We start from the raw sequence: 11446 nt of genomic DNA, 5'->3' as shown, positions 1-11446 counted from the left end.
ATATTTTATTTCAAAAACAAATATAATATGTTTGGTCTAAAAAAAAAAATACTATTCCAATCAACCGGCCTGTCGATGATTGAGTATACCAAAAATTCAAAAATTTTCTACTTCACCAAACATGTTTTCAAAATGTATTTTGAAATTGATTTGGAATCATGATTTGAAAACTCAAACCAAACATAACACTAGAATGTAAGGGTAGAATTAATTTTACAAAGCTCTACCAAACACACCCTAAATTTTTTTGTGACATTATCAGATTTACCTTCAACATCATATGATAAAAATCTAAATTGTGTCATAATTACATATTATCATGCTCACATGGACAAAAAAGTAGACGCCCAAGCAACCCAATGTGGACGACTATATATAATTTTATGGCCCAGACTTCTCTCTAGTCCCAAATCAAACTAAAGCGTGTTGTTGATTTTCATGGGCCAACCACAGAGTCCACATCCCAACTAGAGAGAAGAATTGTCCTATTTTATCCCACAACCCCCATCAGCAAATATCCTAGAATAAGATACAACCCATCCAAATATCATAATATAAAATCACTTGCATAATTAATTCCAAAAGACAAGGCACATAACTCCATTTAATTAAGATGGAACACATATTCAAAATCAAAAACCTAAAAACATTGACGATTCAACCGGGGATTGAACCCAGAATCTGTTGAGCTCCTTTTTCCTTTGCTATAGGCCACCAGACATGAAAAGGTCCGACCACCTGCAACACATGAAGAAAAATTCTTTAAGTGCACTATACTAGACACAACCGTCTCACATTAAGTGCACTAAGATTCTGTTTGGATCATGTATTTAGGTATGAATTTGGAAAGGGATAAAATGGATAAAATGTAAATGAAATATAGAATTATGTCTAGTTTCCTTCCAAATTCCTATCCAAATGCATCATCCAAGCACAACCTAATTGTGCAAGTCTCACCCCATGTAAGAGAATTATGTCCAGTTATGTGATTGAATTCTATTCATGTAGAAGAACTGGGAAAAGAATATACCATTCAACAAGACAAGGGTACCAGTCATCACTAATATATGTGACGTCAGTAGATGCACTGTGCACTAATATTATTATATTTATTTTGCTTAGGCTGTTCTACATTCTCATCATCCAGTCCTATTAAGCATCACTTCCAGCACATGCACATTTGCGGACATGCACACAAGAGTGTTCTATATTCAGTGTTTTATACAAGTCAAAAATAATTGCAGATAAGAAACTCTTGTACTCAGCCTCCACTTGCCCTTTTCATTGTGAGTAAAGGTTTCACAGATAAATACTAATTAGGTCAGATGGAACAAACCAACGAGATCTATCAAAAGCATATCCCAATTAGAGAAACATGTGCTACATAATCCAAGAAATGTCCACATTTAACCATAATATCTTAAATAAAAAAATTAAAAAAAATAATGTCACCATTGGCATGATTCATTTCTACTTTTTCTAAACATTAAAATCAGATAAAAAAAATTCTTTACTTTCCACTACAACCTTCAACATTTTGATGGTTTTAAAATTCACATTATCTGCATTTCACATATGCACATCTTTGCGCGGATAAACACAGTCAAAGCAGGCAGCTGAAGAAATCAAATATGGACCCGTACTGATCACATCACCCCAGTAATGGCTATGGTGGCCAAATTTTGGTACAAAAAGTAGAATACAATCTATTGTGTCAACAACGTAATTGGTAGAAGACATAAAAGGTGGAGCCCATTAAACCAATGCATTGACAACACAACAGTTGGTATCCAAATCTGGTCAAAACATAGCATTATTAATCCCCCCACCACCAAAACAAAAGAAAATGGATATAGTTGTTTTATTTACAACAATAAAAGCATCACACTGATAATGGTTTGAATCCCAAAATCCTCCTAGGAGGACAATATTCAGGCTAGGATTCAGTTGTCAGCCTACTTTTGGTGGCTATAACATTAAAAATCAATAGTGAAACATCAGATTTTATCCTAGAGGACAGCAGGGACAGAGGACCCAGGCCTTGTCTACACAATGATGGTCACTACCTTTTGACCCATCGGATGCTCGAGGCATCTTTCTTGTGTTCAGTTCTTGGGCTAGGGTGCTGGTAGACTTTGGAACATCACATTCATTCATCTCATCTTCTTTTGCTTTTCTCTTGGGATTTTGGAAGTAGACTACCCTGACCCACCCTTGTATGTTAAGTCACCAGTTGGGGTAAGAGTCATTTTGAATAGGGTTAGTCGGGCTTGTGAGTTGGAGAACTCCAAGCACCATTTCACCTTTGGCTTCATTCTTCTAGACATGTTCAGCTCTGATGTTATTCTTGAAATGGATTGGTTATCCGCAGTCCATGCCACAATCAATTGCTGTAGAATGGTTGAGGATTTGCACCCTTGATGGGGATTGCTTTTACTTTCTTGGGGAGTGGTGCTACTCCTTGGAATCATCATTGTACAACCCCCCAAGACCTAGAAAGTATTTGCTACCTTCTAGCTAGTTTGATGTTAGATTAGGGGACGACCAAAGGACTTGTATGGTTTACCACCAAGGAGAGAGGTGTTCACCATTGAATTGCTCCTGGGAACTGCTTCAATTTCTACGCAACCATATTGGTTTACACGTGCCGATTTGAGAGAATTTCAACGGCCAATTGCAAGAGTTAAAGGACAAAGGATTTATCTGTTCCAATACTTTGTCGTGGGGAGTTCTAGCCTTGTTTGCCCATAAAAGATGGATCTTTGAGACTTTGCACCAACTATAGGAAGTTGAATCAGATCATAATGAAGAACAAGCATCCAATGTCGAGAATCAATGACTTGTTTGACCAGTTAAAAGGTTCGACATGTTTCTCAAAGATAGACTTGAGACTGGGATACTTATCAATTGAGAGTCAACTAGGAAGACATCGTTAAGGTTGCATTTCCCACCCAATACGGACACTATGACTTTGCGGTGATGCCTTGCATTTGACCAAAGCCCCCGCAACATTTATGGGCTTAATGAATTTAGATCTTTCAAGCTTACTTGGATAGATTTGTAGTGGTGCTTGTCAACGACATTCTTGTCTACTCACCTATCGAGGAAGAGCACGAAGATCATTGGAGGATGGACTTATAGCTTTTGAGGGTGTATCATCTTTATTTCAAGTACGAGAAATGCGACTTCTGGTTGTTAGAAGTGAAGTCCTTGGGGCATGTAGTATCGCGAGATAGTGTGCCACTAGAACCCAAAAATATCGAGGTAGTGATGTGTTGGCAGCGACCAAATAGTGTCTTTGAGGCAGAGATTGGCCTAATTTTAACCAATAATTACTGCCATTTTTTGTAGGATTTTTCTCGTTTAGCGGGTGCCAATGACTAGACTGACCAGCAAGGGAGGTTGATTCACTTGTAATGACACTTGTGAGGTGGCTTTCCAAGAGATGAAAACGAGGTTGACTACAACACCAATTTTGGGCATGTTGATAACAGAGTGAGTAGTCAATTATACCATTTATTGTGATTTTCTAAGGAAGGCCTTGGATATGTGTAGATGCAATTGGGGAAAATTGTGGCATATCATTCTAGAAAATTGAAGAACCATGAGAAAAATTACCCCCTCATCCATGACTTGGAGTTGGCGACAATAGTTTTTCTTTACAGATAGGGCCTGTGTTACATGGACTCGGCACTTTGGGGCGAAGTACCCGTGTCGACACGACACGACACGACACGACACGGGTGTAGGTGTGGGATCTGTGTTAGATTCGCGTGTTCTCTGTCGGACACGGCTCTTTACAGACAGCAAAAGAAATGAAAGAGGGAGAGAAAGAGAGAACCTGGTTGCCTGTTGGAACGGAGAAGACATCGGTCGCTGCTTCGACATGCTCGATCTCCATCTCCTGCTCTGTCTTCTCTCTCGTCTCTCGATCTCTTTCTCTGTGTTCTCTTTCGTCTCTCGATCTGTCGATCTCTCTTCCTTTCCTCTCGTCTGTCGATCTCGATCTCACTCTACTCTCTCTGTCAGTCGCCGACTTCTTTCTTCTCTTCTCGGTTCTCTCGATCTCTCTCTATTAGTATATAATATTAGTAGTCTATTAGTATATAATATTAGTAGATAATATAAATCTCATAATATAATAATATAATATATATATATAATATTATTCTTTTCTCTTTTTTTTATTGAAATATAATATTATTCATATTATATAATATTATTCATCCATTATTCATATTACATTTATATTAACATATAGTATAAATTACATTAATATAATAATATATAATATTATTCATCCAAAAAAAAATTATACAATATAATACATTATAAATAATATAATTTTTATATCTAAAATAAAAATATCTTATTTTATCATATATAATATAATTTATTTTATATTTAAAATAATTTTTATTTGTTATTTATATAATGTAACTCATCTTCATATAATAAATATATATTTTTAACAAAAAACTATTTAACGTATTCCCGTACCCGTATCCAAATTTAGATACATATCCACGTATCCTTAATTTTTAATTTTCAAGTGTCCAACCCTTAGATACGCACCCACATCCGATACCCATATCCGAGTCCGTGTAACATAGGATAGGGCTACAAACGAACCAAACTGTTTGCAAGCTTTGCTCGGCTCAACTCATTAAGGGTTTGGCTTGACTTGGTTCGTTAAGTAAATAAACGAGTTTGAGCCAGACTTTTAAGCTCGTTTACCTTTATTTAAATTATAAAATAAACATATTATTTATATATTTATATTTAATAACATAAAAGTTGTACAAATAATAGCATAAATATATTATTTACATGTTAAATAACATAACAATTTTTTTATTTAAATAATATATAAATATATTATTTATACATTTAAATAATATAAAAAATAGTAATAAAAAAAAAATCATTATCGAGCTTCAAATCGAGCTCGATAATCGAGCTCAATAAACAAATGAGCCGAGCTCGAGCCCAACAAGGCACGGCTAGGCTAGGCTAGGCTAGGCTGCAACCTTAGTTGCTGACCAATATCTATGGCAAAAATTTTTAAGTCTTTTTTGACCACAAGGGCTTAAAGTAAATCTTGTAGCATAAAGATCTAAATTTGAGGCAACGACGCTGGATGGTGTGCTTGGAGGATTATGATTTTGACTTGCAATATCACCCAAGAAAAACCAACGTCGTAGCCGATATATTGAGCCAAAAGACACATGGGGACTTGGCGAGTTTCACCATTCAAGATTGAAAGATTATGGGTAATTGGCAAGGCCAAGGGGCAAGTCATATTATTTAACTTGGTAGCACAACCCACTTTGGTGAGTAGGGTTATTGATGCCCAATAACAGCATGAGGAAGCACTTTCGATTTACACTCAATTTTTGGGAGGTGAACGTTTGGAAGATGGACGATGTACTCAAATAACAACTTGCTGCTCAAGGACAAATTATTTGTGTCATTGTCTTATAGGGACGAGGACCTGAGAGTTTCATCAGTCGCGATGTGTAATTCATTCGAGGGGAGACTAAATGTACCATGACTTGTGTAGCCAATTGAAGTGTTTGAATACAGAAATAATTCTCGTACATAGCTTTCAAGTTACTTGGTGTTGCACAAGAATGAGTAACATAAATAATATGTAAAACAAAAACACAATAATATTTGTAACACTACATAATACAACGATAGAACTAATAAGCACTCGCATTGATAAATTCAAGATATTAAAAAATAAAAAAATAAAAAAGATATGGCTAAAGAACTTTCATATAGATGTAATAAATCCATACAAAAATGATAATATTAGAAAGCAAAATTTTGGCTAAAGGGGCCAACCCTATGTGCTAACACAATCCTCTAATTGATTATTGAAAAATAACAATAAACAAACAAACAAAAACTGATATAGATATGCAACAACAAAAACTGTCTCATTTGTGGAGATGGGGTGAGCGACAGTCATTTGATACAAAGCTACCAATAAATCAAAGGAAGAAACCCCAAGGGGTTGGCCTAATGGGTGCAACTTGAGGCGTGGGGGTGTGCTCCCTCCAGGTCTCAGGTTAAACTAAAACTAGGTGCTTTTAATTCCTTAGGGCCACGCTTGAGATTTGCCCGATCCACTTGGAGAGGGCACTTTGCGTGGGTCCCGGGATCAATTGAGGTGCGCATAAGTTGGTCCGAACACTCAGTCATCAACAAATAAATAAATAATCAAAAGAACAAAAGCTATAATTTGTTAAACAAGCTGCCAAATGTTAGGAATGAATGGCATCTCTAATTCAGTTTCCATTCACAAACGTAATAATGTATAACTACAACAAAAGTCAATCACAAGTAAAGTAACAAACATGTAGATGAGGTATATAACAATCAAGAAGTAATTGTTGTGCAATCTTTCAAAATATGTATAAGACTTCAATCAAAGTGAGACTTTACAGAGTTGTAAAATGGTTATCTGGCTTGCCAATTATGTTTCAATTTTGTTAGGAACAAGCTGAAATGATTCTAACTCCAATCTGCAATTCTCGCTAGCATTTCTCAAAATTTTTGCAAAATACTTTTTCTTCACGCCAACGTCAATTGCCTCCAAAGTAAGAGAAAACAATGTACCAACCGAACTTTGTTTATATGCCTTCAGCAATCTCACAAACTCAAGCTGTGTATTCTACAAGAAAAGATGCCCAGCATTTATCGATCATATCCAATAACCACAACAAACAAAAGAAATGTCCATGCATAATGCAATGCACAACATATTTTAATATTAAAATTATTTACTTTTTACCCATGTGATCTAACTAGAGCATTCTATTCACATTCATTAAATATACGTTTTACATCGTTGTCACATGGATAAGTAAAATCTGCCATAGTCAATAAAATTAAAAAATAAGAAGAGAGTTCCACAAAGGAACTAGAGAGGATAAATAATGAAATAAAAGAATAGGAGGCAAAAACATGTGATAAAAATGGATGAAGAACAAAATATAAATCATTTATTTCCAAAGATGAGTCAGATTGTTCTAAGCAATGATATTTTAACTACATTTTCTTTTAGTAGTCATAGTTCAATGTAGAGCATACTACTAACTCTAGAATAGAGATCATTGTTACACTAGTGGAGGTTTAGTGTATAGCATACCTTCACGACGTTTACTATATTTTCAATATTAAAACAAGTATAGATAAGTCAATCCATCATGCAATGCACAATATATTTTAATATTAAAAATATGAACATTTTACCTATGTGATCTAAATAGAGCATTCTAGTTATATTCATTAAATGTATATTTTATACCTTTGTCACATGGATAAGTAAGAGAAGATAAAGAAAAGCTGCCATTGAAATTGTTGATAAAAAAAATTAAAAAAAAGAAGGAAGAGAGTTTCATGAAGGAAATAGAAAGGATAAATAATTAAATAAAACAATAGAAGGCAAAAATATGTGATAAAAATTGATAAAAGTTTATTCCTATATATATATGTAACTCTTTCAATTGAGCATTTTCCTAGGTATATGTAACTCTTTCAATTAAGTATTTGTAGAGTCTTAAGCCTTGTAGCAGTGTGATACGAGTCTCTCTTTGTGTCTTTGTTCTCTTTCTATATTTTTAAAATTATAAACTTTTGGAAAATTCTATTCATACAAGAAACATAACAATAATGATGTGGCAATGCAAATATTGTAAATAAATTCATCTTCAATGGTGTTTTGTTTTGAAATGAAAGGTTCACAATAAGCCACATCATTATGTATGAATTTTTTGTTTATATATCATTACTCTAAACTTTTTCATGAATTTGTAAATATTTTATGAAGGCACAACTAATTTGTAATTTTCCCTTGTTTTTACATTGTTTTTTTCGAGTACTTTGTACGACTCAACTTCTTGTGCAAATGATCTGTATAGCTAGGGCTATTGTATCTTGACTCTTGAGAGCAAACTTTTAAAAGGCTTTACCGAGCCGAGCCTCGAGGGCAGGCTTAAGGCAAAACACATCAAGACTTTCATTTTTAGGCTATATTCCCCAAAGGTTTGCACATCACAATATGAGGCATGCACCTTAGGTGCACCTTGTATGACTTTTGTGCATAAGCACATAGATAAACCTAGCTAAGGCCTGGAGGACCACGTGCCCACCTTAAATTTTTAATATTTATACTAACAGAAACTAAGGAATAGGAAAAAAATACCCAGATTTTTACCATGAATATTGTAGTGTAGATGTAATTATGTATAATGGGACTAGCATTTGAATTGAATCGCATCCCTCCAATGTGTTCTCTTGGTTTTTTGTCTAGAAAATTTTTTGGGATCCTAGCACTACTATTATACTAATAACCTTATATATAAAGATTATTTCTTATTTATCCCACATAAAATTACAATAGTGTCCCTCCTTGAATTATGCACAACTTTGGAAGTGTCCTATTTGATTCTTTTGGACATTCATATTGATTCTTAACTGAGAGGCCAAGAATGGGAATTGAATCAATTGATCATTTCATTCACAATATGGGGTTTGTTTAGTTGGTTGTTTCTTTCCATTGTAGGGCTCTTTGTTGAGCTGATAGGATTGCACTTGTCGATTGTAGATTAAGAGGTTGTTTCTCCCTATTGTTGGTTTATAGAATTGAGTTGTTGATTGAGAACTTATAAGCCACATTCGCATAATAATTGTAATATTAATATTTAAAAAAATGTATAACAAGTCTAATAATATTTCACTGTTGCTCAATGTGGGAGAAACAAAAAAAATTCAATATTGAGATTAATATGTGCCCCCACTACATTAAATTTCTGGCTTTGGCTCTACCACTGTACAAGCATATGAGGGCCACGCATACGAAAAAACTTGTCTTAGGTTCTTGTTAAACTCAGTCTAGTAGAGAGTTTATATAGAAAGGAAAAATGAAAAAAATAAAAAGGAATATCTTTTGCAATTATATTTTGTAGGAAAAATTAAGTTAATGACCAGTAAAAAAACACACACACACAAAGTTAAAAGCACAAGGGAGAAGATCAATCAATAAAGCTAAGAATGTCAATTGACTTTCAATAAAGGTAGGTTTCCTTCTTTGCAAAGAAGCATTTGGTGCCTTGAGGAGAAAAGTATTTATAGTTGTGTATTTAATTTTTCAATTTTAATTTTTTTACTACTTTAAAATATTAAATTTTATTTACAAAATATAAAAATTTAAAATTTGAAATACACATCGAGAGGTAAAACACCTTGAATTATGCATTGCCTTTTAGAAACTTTGCTTGAGAGAGACAAGTCAAATGAAAAGGTATGTAACATAGGCGGGGCTTCAGGGGTGACGTTACCTATAGGTTGATGGGGACCAATCCCCCCATCAACCAATCAAAAACACTTACAAAAATATATATATATATATATATATATTTATATTACTAATGTTTTTTCCAATATGATTTAGCCTCATTAAAAAATTAAAGGACCCCACCATATAATTTAATTTCAATAAATGAATAATTTCTTGATTACATATATATAAGAAAATGTGTTTTGACATTCTTGACAATAAAGTTAATATGCTACAAATCTAAAAAATAAGACCTCATCAAATGAAATTGTAAAAGTATGTTATTTTTTTCTTAAGACAATAGTATAATATATTTGTAATTTATTCTACGTAGTTTGAGAAGTATAAAATCTCGTTTGGATTTTTATTTTTTTTATTGTTTTTTTATTTATTTACATTTTGACCTCTTTTTCTGTATTCTTTATTTTTTATTTATAGCTTTTTGGCAAAAAAAAACCTTAAAGTTAAGTTTACAAACGGCACCTAAAATTTCTTTATTTCCTGTCAATTTGTAGAACTTGAACATGTGAGGTGACCCGGTCTCGAAATATTGCTGGAGTCGCCACTAGAGGGATATGAATGTGTTATCAAATGCAGACAGCTTGAATCTCTTTTAAAGAGGGCAAGGTTACAATGTCTCAATTGACAATATGTTTAGCAAGGTGGAAGACATGTTTCTCTTCTATTTGCTATATATATACCAAAAGTTGGAATTGAGCATAATCAAACAATCATTATGCTAAGAGGTTGTTTGGGTTTTGACTTTTTACGAAAATATCTAAAATGTGATACAGAGATAATGTAACTCAAATAAAAGGTAACGTGACCTAAATAAGATAAAATGATATAACCCAAATAAGAGAGGTATTTATAAGAGTTGTAATGTGACCTAAATAAATAAATAAAAATTAAAAATGTGCTAACCTAGATTAACCCAAACAAGGCCTTAATATTATTATTGTAAAGATAGAATACAGGAATACAGGAATACACAAACACAATAATAATAATAATAATAATAATAATAATAATAATAATAATAATAAAACCTGCTGCCGGTTGTACTGCTTAACCGCGATTCGAGCTATCCTTAAAATCTCAGGATGGTCTAAGGGTCTATACAGGGCAGTTCCACCAAGAAGGGGACGACGGGAAGCCAAGCGAGGAACTATAATGTCCTGTTATTGAAAAAAGCTCACAATCAATTAATCAATCACATACAATACGATACAATACGATAATAACAAACAATAATATCGGTAAAGGGAGTGTGAGTGTGTGTGGGTTAGAGTCTAGAGATAGAGAGACCTCAAACAGAGGATAATGGTCAGTACGCGGCAAAGAGGAATACAACTGGGGTTTGAAAGCACTGCTGGCAAACCAAAATCCAAGCTTTGGATTGACATACCCAGTTTTGATTTTCACCGTCCTCTCAAGAACAAAACGCAGAGCCATGGGGTTTTAGTTTGATTGCGCTGTGGATAAACCCTGCAGATTAATGATACTGCAGATGAAAACGGGGCAGTCGGCGGCTAGGGTTCCTGCCTGCCCGCAACACTATAAAGTTATTTACCTGACCTGTTTATTATCCAATCCGATGTTCGTTTAATAGCCTTAGCCTGCTCACAGACTGGATTCTCTGCCCTAGGAGCATTGGCGTGAAGTGATCAACTTTCCCCAAATTTTCCCCAGTTTGAAGGAGGCGGAGCATGTGAATCTGGTCGTTTTGATTTGGGATGATTCAACCTGGTCCATTGTTTTTCTTACCCCTCTGACTGTTTCCTGGGCTGTCTTGGGCCTCTTCTAAATATGTGAATGGATTCCTGGTGGTAACTGGGCCAGATGAGTCTTAGGCCTTTTTGGACTGCGCTGGTTTTCTAGCTCTTTTATTCACAAGCATCCATGGGCCATTTTATGTGTTTGATGGGTTGGTTTTCTTTTATGTTTGTTGTTTTTTGGTCCATTTTACTCTTCTATTTGAGTCAATGAATCAATGTGCATTAGTGTTAGGTTGAATAGTCCTTAATTTTTTGTTTTGTGGAAAAATTTAGCACCAAGTTGAACCTTTGATTTGTTAGTTGAGGAATGGAACTGACC

The 11446-nt window shown here is 34.2% G+C and overlaps 1 protein-coding gene across 7 annotated transcripts; it reads right to left on the bottom strand.

The window, feature by feature from the left end:
• Positions 1-263: 263 nt before the first annotated feature.
• On the bottom strand, positions 264-11122 carry LOC114293220 (cysteine proteinase inhibitor). 7 transcript variants are annotated; one of them, XM_082900041.1, is made up of 5 exons: positions 10923-11087; positions 10658-10824; positions 10399-10527; positions 6454-6682; positions 526-738 (listed from the first exon to the last, which is right to left on the bottom strand). In XM_082900041.1, exons 2-4 carry the CDS (start codon positions 10802-10804, stop codon positions 6485-6487), a joined length of 474 nt encoding a protein of 157 aa, XP_082756167.1. In that variant the 5' UTR covers positions 10805-10824; positions 10923-11087; the 3' UTR covers positions 526-738; positions 6454-6484. The 7 variants fall into 7 exon arrangements, with proteins under 7 accessions (XP_082756162.1, XP_028093056.2, XP_082756167.1 ...); XM_082900038.1 differs by having other exon boundaries at positions 10658-10837; positions 10928-11087; XM_082900040.1 differs by having other exon boundaries at positions 10928-11087.
• Between the last annotated feature and the right edge of the window lie 324 nt (positions 11123-11446).

The sequence above is a fragment of the Camellia sinensis genome, chromosome 12 (genome assembly GCF_055761805.1).
Source record: "Camellia sinensis isolate YWXY chromosome 12, ASM5576180v1, whole genome shotgun sequence".
NCBI lineage: Eukaryota > Viridiplantae > Streptophyta > Magnoliopsida > Ericales > Theaceae > Camellia > Camellia sinensis.
The sequence above is the reverse complement of the archived record's forward strand: the minus strand, read 5'-3'. Positions and strand labels throughout refer to the sequence as shown.